Source organism: Electrophorus electricus, chromosome 10 (genome assembly GCF_013358815.1).
Source record: "Electrophorus electricus isolate fEleEle1 chromosome 10, fEleEle1.pri, whole genome shotgun sequence".
NCBI classification, from domain to species: domain Eukaryota; kingdom Metazoa; phylum Chordata; class Actinopteri; order Gymnotiformes; family Gymnotidae; genus Electrophorus; species Electrophorus electricus.
The window spans coordinates 19,307,261-19,324,371 of NC_049544.1; the positions used below are offsets into that span (position 1 = coordinate 19,307,261).

The following is a 17,111-nucleotide window of genomic DNA, read 5'->3' on the forward strand; positions in this document are numbered from 1 at the left end:
TCGCGGCGGGAAGGCGATCGTCTCCAGTTATACGATCGGATGACGTCAGCGCGCCGTTTGTCAAGCCGGCGTGGCTGGTCCGCGTGACGCCATCTCGACGTGACAGCGGTGCGCGGAATTCTCCACAAGCTGTTTACGAGGTGATCTTACAGATTGTTTCGTGTGCTTTTAGGTCGAGTACGTTAACTGAATAAATCATTTAGGGTTGTTTTTTTTACACAACTTTTAAATGCACTGAAAGCCATTAATAAATCCTGACCTAGCACTATATATCGGCGAATTTAACTAGCTAGGTTAGCATAGCTGGCTGACTTCACAAACTGCCAGCTGTTTCTAACTTCCGTCTTAGCTTTCTCGCTACCTATCACCACCCGGTAATTCTCTATCTAGATAACGTTAGGTAACCCTAGGTACCTGCTGTAACGTGACAATAATAATAATAATAATTATTATTATTAGTAGTAGTAGTTTACATTTTTAATAGTAATAATATAATAATGATTGATATCCAGCTTTTATTTTGTCACTCCAGCATTGAGTTGGATAGCTAACGTGATAACTTGCTAACCTGCTTCAAATTAGCTAGCCAGCATAACTAGGTTAACCTAGCTATCCTAACTAACGTTAGTTAACATTAAGCCCGAAGAAGTTATGCTAGCGACCTGACCGCTTAAAAATATAGGTTGGTTAGCTGTCTATGTTCATACGGCCGACCTAATTTTTTTATGTAGTAATTTCGTAATGTTACTTTTGGCTAGCCAAGGTTATAAAGCGTCAGTATGATGACAACAAGCGATGCTCTACGCCGGTATAACCTAGCTGTTTAACTGGCAACGTTAGCTGTGTTCGTATCTTTACTAATCAGCAAGCCAACTAGATAGGTAGGTAGGTAGCAAACTGTGGCGTCAAATGTTTACAGATATGTTAACCTAACATTCGTAAGTTAGCCAACTAGATAGGTAGGTAGGTAGCAAACTGTGGCGTCAAATGTTTACAGATATGTTAACCTAACATTCGTAAGTTAGCTAAATAGGTAGTAACGTAATAACATTACGTTTTGTGGGAGAGAGGCGACACCAGTTGACTGGATTTGCACGTAACTCGAAAGTTTGCCATCTCTCTCTCACTCAGACTCAAGAGGATGGGGAATGTATTTGCTAATCTCTTTAAAAGCTTGTTTGGGAAGAAGGAGATGAGAATTTTGATGGTGGGACTGGATGCTGCTGGAAAAACCACCATTCTGTACAAACTGAAATTAGGAGAGATTGTCACTACGATCCCCACAATTGGTACGCACTTATGCTTGCACCAGTCTTGAATTCTTTTTCTCAAAATCCTTAAATAACCATCCTTTGACCCCCATTATCACTTCAGTCTGTCGCTATACCTCCACTACTGTCTCCAAGATGCACGTTTGTGTTCAGCTTTTTCTATTACCTGATTTGTCTTGGCTTTTCGTGTGCAATGCAGAGTTCTTTTCACCATACCCTTATTTGTGTGTATGTGGAGAGAGGAGGAAAATGCAACAAAGTGTTTATATGTATACTGAAAATGCCAAATAAATCATATGTGCCATTAGAATAATTTAGATGTCTTTGTGTGTTTACTCTACAGGTTTTAATGTTGAGACTGTGGAGTACAAGAATATCAGTTTCACAGTATGGGATGTTGGTGGTCAGGACAAAATCAGACCATTGTGGAGACACTATTTTCAGAACACACAAGGTAGGAGAGCCCACTTATTTTATTATAAACTATAAAGGTTGACCAATCCTTTTAATTTTTTTTCCTTATTGTTGGGAATTTCATGCATTTTGCATCTGGAGTGAATTTAGGGATTTTTTTTAATGTAAGTATTTTATTACATCTCCTGCTGAGATTGCTGTAAGAAAGTGTTTAACTTTTGTGACATTAGGAATTCCATAAAAAAAGCAATTTCTGCTGTTTAGAGACCAAGCACTAGAGCATTTTCATTTACTCCCTGTGTATGTGTTATTGTATAACAAAGTAACCATTAAAAATGAATAGAAAAAGAAAAAAAGTAAAAGTAATAGCTCAGTGGTGATGGTACTCAACTTGTAATTGGAAGGTTGCCAGTTCAAGCCCCACCACAACCAAGTTTTCATTGTTTGGCTCAGGTGTCCTTAAAGGCACTTAAACCTCAATCACTCAGGTTGTATTCAGTCATAATTGTAAGTAGTTTTGGATAAAAGCATCAGCTAAATGCCTTTTAATTTAAGATGATTGCTACATTTACAAAAGTAAATAATCATCTTTCATATCCAAAATTGTTGAAGTAAATCTTGCATGGCAAGTCATTGTAGACATCAGCTTTTTCAATAGTACTGAATTGTTTGGAGAAAGGAAAATTAGTAGTGGTTTTTGAAATTCTTTCATTCAGGCATTACTTTCGTCTTGGATCGTGTTTGAAAATGAAACGGGGCTTTTGAGATTTGAAATGTTTTCTGTTTCTCACAGGCTTGATATTTGTAGTAGACAGCAATGACAGGGAACGAGTTAATGAAGCGAGAGAAGAGCTCACGAGAATGCTGGCAGAAGATGAGCTGCGTGATGCTGTCCTCCTTGTTTTTGCCAACAAGCAGGTGAGGATTACATCATCCAATCCAGACAAAAGACAAGAGGAAGAATGTTGCTGCTGCTTGGTGCTCACATCTCTGTTGTTAATCGAGTTGTAGACAATAATTAGGCAGGACATTTAGCTGACTAGGGACATTAGACATACAGAAAAGACAAAGTTGTATGAAACATTTGTACCTGTCCCTTGTTGTGCTTGCAGGACCTGCCCAATGCAATGAATGCAGCCGAGATCACCGACAAGTTGGGCCTTCACGCACTCCGTCACCGCAACTGGTACATTCAGGCCACGTGTGCGACCAGTGGAGACGGCCTCTATGAAGGGCTTGACTGGCTCTCTAACCAGCTCAAAAACCAGAAATGAGCCATTCCAGCTGTGTGTGTGTGTGTGTCTGTGTGAGAGAGTGAGAGGCTGAGATATACACACAGGTGTAGTGTTGGCTCAAACCTTGACTGATCCCAAAACGGTTACATTTTTCCCCGCACTTCTGTCTTTAGAGTTTCAGGCTGTGTTTACACCTGTGTGTGGGGGGGGTTGCGGGGTGCATGTCCATCTGTGTAGAGACACATTCTGTAGTATGATCTTAAGTATGAGTATTTACGTGTGTGTGTGTGTGTGTGTGTGTGTGCTTCTGTGAACCTGCTTGGACCAGGGATGTCCCTGGTGTGCCTTTAACACACCCCTCCTCCAGATCCTTATCAGAATTGTGTGTGTTGGCGCATCCTTCACTCCTTCTCTCCTCCTCATTCTCAAGCAAACATGGTGAACTGTGGCAGGGGGAGAACAGGGGTTTTCATTATGCTCTGTTCTAAGCAATAACCTTGTGCAAACTACCACTAATGTTACGAGCATGCTGAACACAAGGGCCAATGTGTTTTCCTATGACCACACTTTCAATACATTAAAAAAAAAGCACACAGAAGAAAACAAATCTACCCTCGTGTATTTATAGGAAACAAAATGACAAATGGTGACCTGTATCAGGTTGGAAGATCATTTTCCATCCTTGATTTGTTCTTTTGCATCATTTGAACAGTGTGGTCTTCCTGCCCATCACTTTGCAGTTTCTATTTCTCCATGTGAAGGTGTAAGGAGTAGAGGTCAGCAGAGCATTTGGGCTGGTGACTACACTACTTAAACGCAGCACCATTACAGACTCCCCTCAACATTCCTTCTACATCCCAGAAAGATTTGATTAGATTTGGTTTTTGAATTAAAAAACTCCAGAATTTGACTTTGTTTTCCTTCACTTTGTTTTGTGTATTTATAGGTTATGAATGCGTTTGTTAAAGCTAGTGAAACTGGACTTAAGATTACTGAACCTCTGAAATCACTTAGCTAGAGGAATCAAGAACCAAAGGCTGGCTTTTTGAGTGGCTCTAACTTTTAGGGTCAGTACTGACTGAAGTGTGCGCTTCAACAAGATGCCGAGTAACAGGGATCCCATTACTAGATAAATGACTAACCTAGATCAATTAAATTGTACTTAATTGTCTCTATGGTGTGTATAAGACTAAAGGGAGATGAATTTGACCTGCTTATTTGCTGTCGATGTTTCACTCGTGTCTTTGATATAGTTTTGATTACACCGGTAAGCTCTTAAATTAGGGTCAAATGGATCAGGCATTTGCAACTAATTAGCGCAGGTGATTATTCTCGGAACGTTTTGCTTTGATGGGTTTTCTCTCCTTTGTTCTAGTTAATGCCAAAATAGCCCCATACTCTAATTAATTAACATTGGCCTCTGATAAGGGACGCAACACGGAAGATAACCCGCAAACAACTTGAAAATACTTTAAAAGGTATGTGGCTGTTCCGGTTTTAGTTTCATATTTGGAGGAAAGTACGTGAGAAGGTTGACAAGTGGAGACTTCTGCACATGTAAGTGTTAGTAAATCCGTAATACTGCACAGGTTCATTTATCGCTAAAGGGTTCACTGATTGTCCCTCTAAAAACTTTATAACTAATTAAAAAAATGGGTTCATAGTGGGTTTGAATTTAGATACACAAACAATTATCACAAGCAAATCAAGAGACTTGGACAAGGGTTTTCATCAACCGATAACGAGTGTGGAAGTTTCTTTCGGTAACACCAATACCAGGGCGTTACTCTCGCCGTTACCTCGCCAGCACACCTGCCAGTGCCCCTTGCTCCACCTCCGTGAGGCGTGTATTCACCGAGTGAAAGCAGCGCAGCTCTCACGTCAAATAAACAGGATATTACTCACGCTAACAGTCGGAATGCCAGATAGGATACCTTGAACAGTCACGGTATGTTCACTTTCTTGTGGAATTTTCCAATATCATCTTTCTTTGAATGAACTTGCAATGAAGTTTGCCTTATAGATGTACCCGAGAATGTATTGGCCTTCTAAGTAAACCTAAAGTTGAGGTCTAAATCTAGGTCACTTAACACTTATGTTTGCTGTTAATTTCTTGATGTTGATACTGCTTCTTGAAGGAGCTTGAAGTTGTACATTTTAATCACTTATTTCGAGCCATTATGAGCGCACACGGCTGCGATCTGAAGGGAATATAATATGTTTTCAGTGTCTTGGATTTATGACCGTGTCTGGCTTTGCACACACTGATTGTGTGATGTGATTATTTTCTGGTCGAGAAAGCGACACGTGTTCTAGTTCTCTTGGTATTTGTTTTGCCCAGACAGTACCTTTTTGCTGCTTTACGCAGTTTACGATGAGTGTTTTTAATTGTTCTTACTGTACTTTCCAAAATCTTAATCTAAGACTCAACGCAATTAGCATTTTTGTTTAATTATGCATATCAAAAACTTGTTGCCTACCTTTTTATCAGCCACTGTCAGCAAATTATTCAGTATTTTTAAAAGGACATTAAAAGGATTGTCCTTTTTATAAAAAGGACACCACCACAATAAATTTATTCATCTCTGTTTGGCAATATGGCTCATTTTAGCCACATGTATATGTAGCATGTTTATTTTGAATTATTGTAGGGGGAATGAGGGGCTGATTGTGACCTAGTGCGGACGTTCTCACCAGTACACATATAACCATGTGAAGTATTACGATACTAGACTTGTTTTTGATAATGACGTTGTGTGTGTGAGAGAGAGGGAGACGTCAAGTGTGCCAGTTTCCTGGTGCACAGCCCAGTCACCTGGCCTGATTGGCTGCTGCTGTTTTTTCTCGACATAACTACAGATTAAAGATACAAACTCTAAGAAGGTGTGTCCGCTGACACTGTCCTGGTTCTTGGCTCAGAACTTTGTGTTTTGGATTTTGCCTCCAGTGTAAAGAGCTAATTATAGAAACAAAAACTTTGGCTGAACTTTGTGAGAAACAGATGAAATATGATGCCTGAGGTTGTACTGGAAAATCTGTATTTACATATTTCTCTCTTGCCTGCTTAGTCTAGCTATTTATTTTCAAAGAATCCTGGTACTCTTTGAAAAATGACAAAATGGCGACACTTGCAATTATGCTAGAAATAAGCCATTTGTGCACTCTTAACAAATATCACATGCACTCATAAATGGAGACTCTTGTGCATATATAAAAAAAAGTGTCGGGATTAATGCAGGTGGATTGCCACTGGACAGAGGTTTTTAAGGAGACTGTGAGCGAGACCATGCTCAATCAAGAGGTGACGTCTCCAGCTCTGATGTCCGCTGGTCCATCCACACCACGATCCGTACCCCTGGCTATCAGGAGCAAACGAGGGTACTCTTTCTCCCCCTACTCTTACTTTCATTCACTTATTTGTTCACTGAAGAAGTATTGTTGAACTTCAAGTGTGTTGTACCACTATCCATAACTTTGACTTACAAATTGTTAGTAAATTAATTCTTAATTCTCTATTTTACAGATCCAAAGGAGAATTCAGGCCTTCCTCCATGCCTTCGATACCCAACCCATTTCCTGAGCTCTGCAGTCCCTCCCATTCCTCAGTTCGGGCTGGTTCCCTGGTGGGAGATCACATCCCTTCAGATGAAGACATGCATGTAAGTAAATTTCTCTCTTGTTGGTTTTCATCTATTGATTTATCTCTTTGGTGTTCATAACCACTGACCCTTATGCTACTACAACACAGTTTTGTGGCATCTAAATTTGAGTATGGTGCCTACTTTGAACTCCTAAGGACGCTGGGTGCCTTTTGAAAAGGGTTCCCTCCCTCCCCTGGACAAAAGTAGTTTGCCATTGAGTCTTCGTTCTCTGAGATCTGCATCACTGATGTTCCACAAAGGTAGAGCCCAAAAAGACACTGAGACTTGTGTTGAATCTGAGTAAATGTAACATTTGCACAGAGGATGACCTCATACTTAACCAGTTTTATTCATGTGTATTTATTATGCCAGCTTGACCAAAACAGAAATTAATAGTGGAATGTGGTCTAAATTTGAGAACAGTGAGGGCAGTCTTGGTTTTTGGCAGAAATAATTGGGAGCCACTAATAATCCCTTTACAAAAATGAAGGTGAACATGAGCGTCTATTATAAAGTTGACACTATTTAACAACACGGAGTCCCATAATGTGTTACCAACTCGCATCTACTTAAGCATTATAATGGGGAAACAATAAGAAACCCATAAAGTGAACCTAAATTGTCACTAGGTTTGAGAATTTTGATAACTTGAACCATTTTCATATTTTTGTGCTCTGCTGAGTTTTGCCCAGTTTGAACCCAGACTAACAGGATTGCTCCAGTGAGTTTGAGATGATCTTTGGTAAATGGCTTCAGTGATTTTTGAGAAACACTTCAGTACATTTTGTATGTAATCATATAGTACAGTAAAGCTTGAGGGCAAGTAATCCCTGGTTGGCTCATGAAGGACAATTGGCCCTGTTGTGACTGACAGTTGCCCATGGCAATAAAAGTGCTCCGTATTCACAACAGGAGATGTTTTGCCGAAAAGCTGGCCTGGCACCAAACTGCTCTGAAGACATATGACACATGGCTGGGGAGATTGATTTTCGTTGTCTCTTTTCTACATGCACACAGGAACACACCCGGAAAGACATTAAATATGAATACGATGTTCACTCTGCACGACAGTTGCTCACACACACACACAACTATAGCTCTGGGGCTAAGTCTAGCTAAAGGTTTGTCCGAAGCTCTCAGGTATTAATGTCATCTTAACTGTTTGACAGTGTGTAACTACCTGCTCTGCAATGTTGTAGTAATCGCTGTATGGTGATGTTAATCGGGGACTCGGTTACAATATTGGTGGAGATTGGCAGAGTTCTTATTTAAACCAGGATCAGCATCATGAAATGACACCACAACCAGCAAAATTCTTTAACATCTTCACCTTCTTCCTATATATACACTGCTTTGTTTAGTTGTTTTGGTTTTAAAATTAAGTTGGTATTTGAGAAATGTCACCTTAAACATCATAAAGGTGTTCAAACTAGTGTGACTCTGAGAGAAATGTTGAATCACCCAAGCTTTTTTTTTTTTTTTTTTTTGAGTGATTTTAGCTGTGCACGTTCCCACAAGCATGACTGGGATTGACTGCTCAGGTGGACAGGTATATCTGGTTTGATGGTTTTTAGGATGGTTTAAGACATTTAAAAATCGGTTCACTGAAAGACATGTATTTTTCTCTCATAGAGACGGAGGAAACAAGAGTTTCAGCTTGACAAGTGTCAGACAGAAGTTCCATGTCTGTGTGACTCATGTTAACATGAGTCACACAGACTTCCTTTAGGGACATTTAAGTGTCCCTAAAGGAAGGGTTGAGTGATTCTTGGCTGTGTGTGTAGGTGGTGAGAGTGTATGATGAGGACACACACAGTCGCTCGGTGCTGGTGTCATCAGGGACAACAGCACGTGACGTGTGTCGTATTCTGGTCCAAGCAGCCCACTGTGTGGACCTAAAGAGCTGGGCCCTCATTGAGCAGCACCCCTCACTAGGACTGGGTAAGACTGGATCAAAGTGGTTTTATACCTCTTTAGAGCTGTTTATACTGGATTAGTCTGTTCCATACTGGTTTAAACTTTGTGATTAGAGGAAATTGCTTGTTTTCTTTACATATTTTTCCTTGGTTCTTGGGTTGTAGTAGCCCATCAGACCAGTAATCACACTTTTTGTAAATTAAAAAAGTGTTTAAAAATTTGCTTTGTCCTGCACTTTTAAGTACGTGTTCTTCTGTTTAAGAGCGTTGTCTAGAGGACCATGAAGTGCTGTTGCAAGTGCAGTCCTCCTGGCCAAAAGATGGTGACACCAAACTGCTCTTTCGCAAAAATTATGCCAAGTATGAGTTCTTCAGAAAACCAGCGGTATGCAGAGATTTCTTCCATCATGGTCAATTTTTTTAAAAATTAAATGGTCTCAAATGTAAGAGTTTGAGTGGAACATCAGAGGGGCTTATACATATGAACCCACATTTGTTTGTAGTCAAGTTCAGTTTTGTTGTGTGGGGGTCCCCCCCCCCCACCTGTTCTCAATAATGACGCTTATTCTGGAAAGGTTTAAAAACATAGGCTGCCAATTCAGTATATTGTTTAATTATTATTGATTCATTATACTTTTTGCAATTAGTGTGTTTATAGAAAAATATGTACATTCTAATGTGCTGTGAGCATTCTAATCTGTCTCCCACATTTCATATGAGTCTGCTGTGGATGTTTTGATGAGTTCATTCATATGATTCAACCAGTATGAATTCTGTAGGGATATTTCAAGCCTGTTTTAACCTGTGCGCCACACGGTTCACCAAAGAGCTTTTTAACTTATTGCAAGGCATTCCTCAATTGGAATGTGACTTTATATAGCTACATAACAATAGGGTTGCATGATGTGGACAAAACACTGTTTTCTATAAAGGCATTATTTCAGACTGTAATCAACAATTGAATCAGGAACATGGAGTTATAAAATGTATTAATGAAAAGGGGTCAAAAGATTTCCCACTCTTATAGACCTCTAGAAAGCTTCAGTAAAACGCTCTCCTATACAATACCTATAATTCTACACAACTTTATTGATTTATTTTGTCATACAGCAATATTTCCCAGAGAACATGATCTCTGACAGCACTGATGTCAAGACGGGAATGAACTCCTCACAGCTTGTCCAGGTTGGTATTCGGAAAAATTGATGGAAACCAGATGTCTTAAATAATACATGTTGGTTCTTTGTTGCTTTGTGCCTCCCTTTGTCTCTTACTGTGTGCGTGTATGTGTCTGTGACAGAGTATGCTGAAATGTGGATCATGTCCAGAAATTCAAGGATATTTGCATGTAAGAGAAGCAGGGAAGAAGTCCTGGAAGAAGCTTTACTATATTTTGCGACGATCTGGACTCTACTGTTCCACCAAGGGCTCATCTAAGGTACACATGCACAGTACTGATTCATTAAGACTTTATTATATACTTTAAGTGCATTAAATCTGAGCTGTTTGTGTGCATAGGAACCTCGGCACCTTCAATGTATATGTGATTTAGAGGATCTCAGTGTGTACACAGTGTGTAACAGTCGAAAACTGTATGGATCCCCTAAAATGCACACATTCTGCATCAAGGTACCCCTCCACTCCAACACTGAGTAAAGTTGGCCAATGTCTGTATCAGTGTCAGACATGTATTCCTTTCTCTCTATAATGTTTACTGCTCAACATGCTACAGTTGCAATAAGTAGCAATATAATCACAATACAGTATGTCTATCATTCAGTCTTACCAAACACGTTGGTGAACCCTTTATGTGAATGTTTCAGCCTCGGGGACAGAGATTTTGTTCTCAGGATCTCAAGCTGTTATGTGCAGAAAATGAAGAGTGTAAAACCTGCTGGGTTACGTCCTTTAGACTTTTTAAGGTACACTCATGCAAAAATCCTATATATATATATATATATATATATCATCGTGCATACATATGGGTACATAAATGATGTGCATTCACCAGATATAGTTTTGAACCAATTGTTCTTTGGGATTTTGTCTTAGTATGGCAAGCAGCTTCACTGTAACTTCCTGTTGGCACAGACCAGTCCTGCGCTAGAGATCCCACCCCGAAAAGATGGCAAGGTACGTACACATGCATTTTATATTCGCACTCATCACCCTTGGCAGACACTACTATCCAGAGTAACTAATAAAAGTGCTCTACTCATAGGATGTTCTAGCCAGTACAATAGTTTAGAGTCCAATCTATTGTACATGCATGAAACACCAGCCAACAAGCTTTTAAATTCTAAATTGCACCACAAACACCAAGGTGAAGGATTTCTCAAAGTATTTTGCAAGTTCATCAACACACACGCGCGCACACACACACAGAGGGAGGGCGCGAGAGAGACTAAATAACTTCACACCCCCTCTAGCTGATTCTTTACAGATCCGCTTGTTTTAACAGCGTCGCCAATTTCTTTATTAGCGTTTTTCAGCCATTGATTCAGCCTCTTTTTAAAAGTCCTTTCTTTCATTTTTGCGCTTGTCTTGTTTTGAACACTGTGCCTGGTTGACATCCTTAGCAAGACGAGGGCGAGCAGTCACTTGTGGCAATGGACTTCTCGGGGAAGAGTGGCGGCCGGGTGATCCTGAACCCCAGAGAGGCTCAGAGTGCTGAGCAAGAGGAAGCCTACAGCTGGAGGGTGCGTGCATGCACTTTTTTTAGGGGTTTCCTGTTGACCCATGTATTGTGGCATCTTAAAATGACTGTACCAATACCCTTATCTTGCTTGCATGCATAAATTCACACATTTGGATAACTGCATGTTCTGGAGGCTCAGTGATCAGGCTGCTAAGGTTTTGGTGACTGTACTATTGGGAATTATCAAGATGCAATGCACTTTTTTGGTTCTTTTTAAATTATACACACTGACCATTTGCAATAATTTAGCATTTCAAAATGATGTCTCTGTCCTTTTATGGAGGTTTGGCGTTTTCACTGATGAAAGCATAGTTGTGCCTTCAGAGCCCCATAGGTGCAGCAGTTTGGTTATGAGTACGCAAGGCTGTGTGACCAATACCCTGTCATCAAATGTCTTGGCTGTTGTGAATTAAGGGACAACCGAAAACTGTTCCAAAAAAATCGCACTTGTACGTCACCATGTTTCAAGTAAACAAGCAATAATTGCAATTTCCAGTTTTGGAGTAATTTGAGCATGTGTTTTTCAGAAGCGAGAGGCATTGCGCTACAGCTTGCCAAACAGTGGCCAGGGGTCACGACCTTCTGGTGAGTCACATTACCCAATCATGAGACAATACTGTACTTGGGGCTTAAAATAAATAGACTAGTATCAGGAATTGCAGGTTCTTGGATATAGGGGTGTGATTTACAGTATGGTTGTGTGCTTGCTTGCATGTGTATAGCTGTGCATCAGACTCAGGCCTGGTTCCATGGTGGTGTGTCCCGAACAGAAGCTCAGAGACTATTGGAGGAGCAGGGTCAGGTGGATGGGTGAGGGTGACCTTTTGATGTCCTTGTGGTAGCATCTGTGGTGCAAGTAGTATTGCTGCAGCATTCAGGATATTGACAGAGAACCTGCAGCACTTCAGGACATTAGAGGATATTTTTGATGAGCGCACTTCCCCCAAACTTTTTTTTTTTTTTTTTCTTCTCTCCCTCTAGGATGTTTCTGATTCGGGACAGCCAGCAGCACGCTCAGTGTTTTGTGTTGTCCCTGTGTCATAAACTTAAGACCAAACACTATCTCATCATCCCTGTGAGTACACTATGTAATGCTAAAAACAAAATGAAACTTAAAAACGAGAGTGCTTTAGTTTTTTTTGGAGAGAGACCTTGCCTTTATGCATGAGGCCCACACCTCTTGGCCGGCTGCTGAATGAGGTGTTTTTTCCTGAGTCACCGAACATCTAAATGTCTCCTCCTGTGTCTTGCAAAATCTTGCCCTGTCTCTTGGGTACAACGTTTCCTTGGGTGGACCCTAACAATCTTGCCTGCTTTCTCTCTATCTGATGCATCTCTCCCATGTTCTTGTCATCACTCAATTTCTTAAGAAATGTCTCACCTCCGTCATCTCTAACATATTGCTTGTTTGCATTTAAACTTTTTACTGCCTTTACCCACATCATAAAACCTGGTGCTATTGGAAAATGACCAAATTATTCTGATCTACCCTTTGCTAACAATTACCTTTCCTAGATCATGATTACAACCTTTTCCTACATGATCGTCACTTTCAATCTGGCTTCTGTACTGTACACAGTAGTGGGACTACTCTTATAAATGTTATAAATCTCCTCTCTTTACTGTGACTTGACTCCTCCAGAAAATGATAACTTGTGTATATATATATTTTTTGGCTAAACCCTTATGTAATCCCCAGTGCACATTAAATCTGGAACCAAGAGTTCTTGTGCATATCAATCTTCCGTCACTCAAACTCGCCACCTTCCCATCTCCCTGCATTCAATATAAATGTTTGCTCGTAGCTTTTAAAGTACACTGCCTCATTTCTTTCGGTGTGTGTGTGGTACTTCCTCCCTTCGCTGCTCTACCTTGTCTGCTGTTATTACTACTAATAGTTTTATAATTAATTTATAAGCATACAAATCACCCTTATTTACAGAAAAGCGACTTGCATTTACAAAAAGGAAAAGTCATAATTGTAGTGACTGACTCTACCACCTCTCATCCACAGTGTGAAGAGAGTGGCAGGCTCTACTATACAATGGATGATGGTGTTACTCTCTTTATCGATCTTCTGCAGCTGGTGGAGTTTCACCAGATTAACAAGGGCATCCTTCCTGTGTGCCTCAAATACCCCTGTGTACGCATCGCTCTCTGATATCTGACCCTTCCTCTTTGACCTCACAACCTTGGTATCCTCGGTAAACTCAATGAAGGTTTATACTTTTCCAAAAACACTGAGCTGTGTTCAACATACACTTAACCAACACCTCCATTATAAACTCCCTGTAAGCTTATAGTTGGAGCCCATCTGTTGTCCAGGACAGTTGGTATTTGCCATCATTCAGCTCCTCACTTTTGGTCAGTGTGTGACCTTAGGAATGTGGTTGGCTGCAAGGTGGTGTGTGGGTGTGGTTCCCCCCCCCCCCAGCTGACTTTTCGGTGATCCTAACCCAGCAGTGACAGATGTGTAAAAAGACTTGCAACTTCACACTAACCGCCATCCGCCATGCCAGACAAAACCGTTCTGCCTCTCAAATAATATCCCATCAGCAGCAATCCTGCTGTGTTGAACAGGGCAGAGACTGGTTAAACAACTTGGCCTGGAAACAGATGGTCTGCAGCCTGTAATTGTACACCTCCCAAATGCACCTGTGAGTTAGATCTGTTGAATAAAGTGGCCAGTCAGTGGAGAGTGTACGATTAGTTTCCCATGGAGTCAGGGGAGAGTGGATGATGTTTTAAACAATCATGGTCTTTATTTTTACACAGTTGTAAATAGTACTTTAGTGGATACTTATTTCTACAGATATACAATTTTTCCCCATCTGTTCAAATGATTTTCTATTTGCAAATTGAGCTTCTGTTCCTGCTGATCCCTCTTCAACCACTAGGTGGCCTGGAACAGATGTGAAATTCGCTCATTTATTCTGTTGTGCAGGTGATTTTACTTGCCAATAAATACAAAGTTGCATGGCACATGTTTTATATGAAGAATTTTGCACAGTTTGCATAACGGTGAAGAAATGACCCCCCACCCCCCCCTGCAAATGAATATTTATGAAATGTGTTGTCCAATTGCAGCCCCCTCTGACTTGTTTACATTTAATGCAATTTTTAAAGACTTTTGTTGTAATCTGCAGGCAGGTATTTATATCGGTCTAATACGTTTATGCTGTATGATATGTAATATTCAATAAACACTGGTGTGTAATCATTTTTGTTTGTGTGTGTGTGGCACACGTTACTGTGTGCAACAAAAATTAGACTCTTAAACCTAGTTCTCAACTGTCAGAAAGGGAGATTTGTAATCTTTAAGGGAAATTCTACTTGCCTGGACATTCGTTTGATATATTCCCAGAACACCTCTGATGCTTTTACAGACACACACACAGCATATCTTTCACTTTCTTTTTGTTCCATATGCGTGTGTGCATACCTTTGGGACGGTAAGGAAATGCTTTTCTTGCCATGAGTGCTTGCCATGTAGACTCATGGTGTCCCATTGAGTATTTTTGATATATATATATATATATATAAAATCTTTTGTTTTAATTTCTCAGTTGGCACCCTCAAAAGCTCTCCTCAGTCGACCCACCGTACAAACTCTTCCAAAATCTTGACCGATTCAAATGTCTGAATTGTCCAAGGCATGGTTCTGACTTGCATTAATTTGCTTTCGTGTCCAACTTGTTTGCTTTACTTTCATATCGGTGGTGTTCATTCTGTTTTTTTTTTGTTTGTTTTTTTTGGCCAGTTTATAGAGAGCCAGTTAGTGTGAGAACCTTTTTGTGCTTTCCCAATATTTCTGCTCACCTCAAATGCAGAAACTGGCTCTGTTGTCCAAAAAAGAGAAGGCAAACATGGTCAGGGGAAAAAGTGATTGCTTAAGCTTTCCAATGGTAACTTTTTGATGTTCCTATGGAGACAGTTTTGGTCTTAATTTAATAGGTCATAACGCCAGGATTTTAAATAAATAAAATAATTGAAACTGATTATTCAGATTATTGCAACTATAACAGCTTCAACTCTTCTGGGAAGGCTTTCCAAAAGGTTTAGGAGTGTGTTTAATGGGAATTTTTGACCATTGTTCCAGAAGCCCATGTGTTAGGTCAGACGGTCAGGTTGGTTGAGAAGGCCTGCCTTGCGGTATCCACTCTAATTCATCCCAGAGGTGTTCTATTGGGTTGAGGTCAAGACTGTGCAGGCCACTCAAGTTCTTCCACATCAAACTCACTCATCCATGTCTTTATAGACCTTGCTTTGTGCACTGGTGCACAGTCATGTTGGAACTGGAAGGAGCCATCCCCAAACTGTTAACACAAAGTTGGGAGCATAAAATTGTCCAAAATCTCTTGATTATACTAAAGCATTAATAGTTCCTTTCAATGGAACTAAGGGGCTGAACCCAACTCCATAATCCCCCCCCTCCATCACACTTTACACTTGGTACAATGCAGTCAGACAAGTACCGTTCTCCTGGCAACCACCAAACCCAGACTCATCCATCGGATTGCCAGACGGAGAAGTGTGATTTGTCACTCCAAAAAACACATCTCCAGTGCTCTAGAGTCCAATTGTGGCATGCTATACACCACTGCATCTAATGCTTTGTATTGCGCTTGGTGATGTAAGGCTTAGATGCAGCTGCTCGAACATGGAAACCCATTCCATGAAGCTCTCTAGGCACTAGCTCTCTGAAGGCTACATGAAGTTTGGAGGTCTGTAGTGTTTGACTCTGCAGAATGTTGGCAACATGTTCCCACTATGTGCCTCAGCATTCGCTGACCTGCTCTGTCATTTTACGTGGCCTTTTTTTACAAGTCACTGTAATTCCCAATTGCTTCCACTTTATAATACCACTGACAGTTGACTGTGGCAGATTTAGTAGCAAGGAAATTTCATGACAGGATGCCACCTGTGGAACAAGTCCAATCACAGTACCTAGCTGGAATTCACTGAGCTCCTGTGAGTGACCCATTCTTTCACAAATGTTTGTAAAAGCAGTCTATGTGCTTGGTTTTATACAGCTGTGGCCATGGAAGTGATTGGAACACCTGAATTCAATTATTTGGATGGGTGACTTACACTATATTACCAAAAGGTATTATGTTGACAATTGTGAATGTTAGATTTTTGTACTGAAATGTATGCTGTAATCCAGCCTTTACCTGACACACTCAATTCGTCAGTCCTACTCATTACATATTTATGATATATCATTTATTAAAGACTAAGCCACACACATGACACACCATTGTTGGTCTCTCTATCACACACACACACACACACACACACTGTGCTGTTGCCATATATGAAGAAACACATGTCCACATGTTTCCTTTACATTATTTGCATTTGTTTTCCATTTGCAAGGTTGAACATTTACCTATGTCATATGTCACCTATATCATACGTTACTGTGTGCAACAAAATTATAGACTCTTATGTCTAGTTCTCAACTGTCAGAAAGACAGAGAGATTTGTAATCCTTAAGGAAAAAAAATCTACTTGCCTGGACATTCATTTGATCTATTCCCAAAACACTTCTGATGCTTTTACAGACAAACACATACACACACACACACACAGCATATCTCTTTCACTTTCTTTCTGTTACATATGCCAGTAGGGAAGGTGTGCTGCAGCTGTAGGTCAGACACACACATACACACAGGCAAATGTATTACTACACAGCCTCCTGCAGGTCTATACATGGGAATAAAGTTTTACTGTACAATACAGAATATCTGCAATTCATTCTTGAGGCATATAAAAAATTATATTTTTAGTCATTGGTTATTTTCCTTTTCGGGTGTAATATCAGCTGGGTCTGAGAATACAACTCCTGGGTAATTCATGACCCTGTGTGCCGATTGAGTTTCGTGTGCAGTAGTAATGCAGGATGTCAGATCGACCTGTTCCAGTTGTCC

General features: G+C 40.4%; 2 protein-coding genes across 2 annotated transcripts; both read left to right on the top strand.

The window, feature by feature from the left end:
- Positions 1 to 33: 33 nt before the first annotated feature.
- Positions 34 to 3,830, top strand: arf2b (ADP-ribosylation factor 2b). The gene is made up of 5 exons (XM_027020291.2): positions 34 to 140; positions 1,132 to 1,289; positions 1,615 to 1,725; positions 2,479 to 2,603; positions 2,798 to 3,830. The coding sequence occupies exons 2-5, from the start codon at positions 1,142 to 1,144 to the stop codon at positions 2,957 to 2,959; spliced, it is 546 nt and encodes a 181-aa protein (XP_026876092.1). The 5' UTR covers positions 34 to 140; positions 1,132 to 1,141; the 3' UTR covers positions 2,960 to 3,830.
- A 2,322-nt stretch (positions 3,831 to 6,152) lies between these two features.
- On the top strand, positions 6,153 to 14,198 carry grb7 (growth factor receptor bound protein 7). Its single transcript, XM_027020290.2, has 14 exons — positions 6,153 to 6,298; positions 6,444 to 6,579; positions 8,346 to 8,502; positions 8,741 to 8,862; positions 9,588 to 9,662; positions 9,778 to 9,915; positions 9,996 to 10,106; positions 10,301 to 10,399; positions 10,530 to 10,610; positions 11,057 to 11,176; positions 11,703 to 11,760; positions 11,898 to 11,985; positions 12,157 to 12,250; positions 13,190 to 14,198. Exons 1-14 carry the CDS (start codon positions 6,153 to 6,155, stop codon positions 13,334 to 13,336), a joined length of 1,572 nt encoding a protein of 523 aa, XP_026876091.2. The 3' UTR covers positions 13,337 to 14,198.
- Positions 14,199 to 17,111: the final 2,913 nt, after the last annotated feature.

Excerpts from the sequence above, each read along its gene's own strand:
- arf2b (XM_027020291.2), top strand. The coding sequence starts at position 1,142 with ATGGGGAATGTATTTGCTAATCTCTTTAAAAGCTTGTTTGGGAAGAAG. Across the intron at positions 1,726-2,478 it reads CTATTTTCAGAACACACAAG|GCTTGATATTTGTAGTAGAC; the intron begins GTAGGAGAGCCC and ends TGTTTCTCACAG. Across the intron at positions 2,604-2,797 it reads TTGTTTTTGCCAACAAGCAG|GACCTGCCCAATGCAATGAA; the intron begins GTGAGGATTACA and ends TTGTGCTTGCAG.
- grb7 (XM_027020290.2), top strand. The coding sequence starts at position 6,153 with ATGCAGGTGGATTGCCACTGGACAGAGGTTTTTAAGGAGACTGTGAGC. Across the intron at positions 8,503-8,740 it reads GCACCCCTCACTAGGACTGG|AGCGTTGTCTAGAGGACCAT; the intron begins GTAAGACTGGAT and ends CTTCTGTTTAAG. Across the intron at positions 11,177-11,702 it reads AGGAAGCCTACAGCTGGAGG|AAGCGAGAGGCATTGCGCTA; the intron begins GTGCGTGCATGC and ends TGTGTTTTTCAG.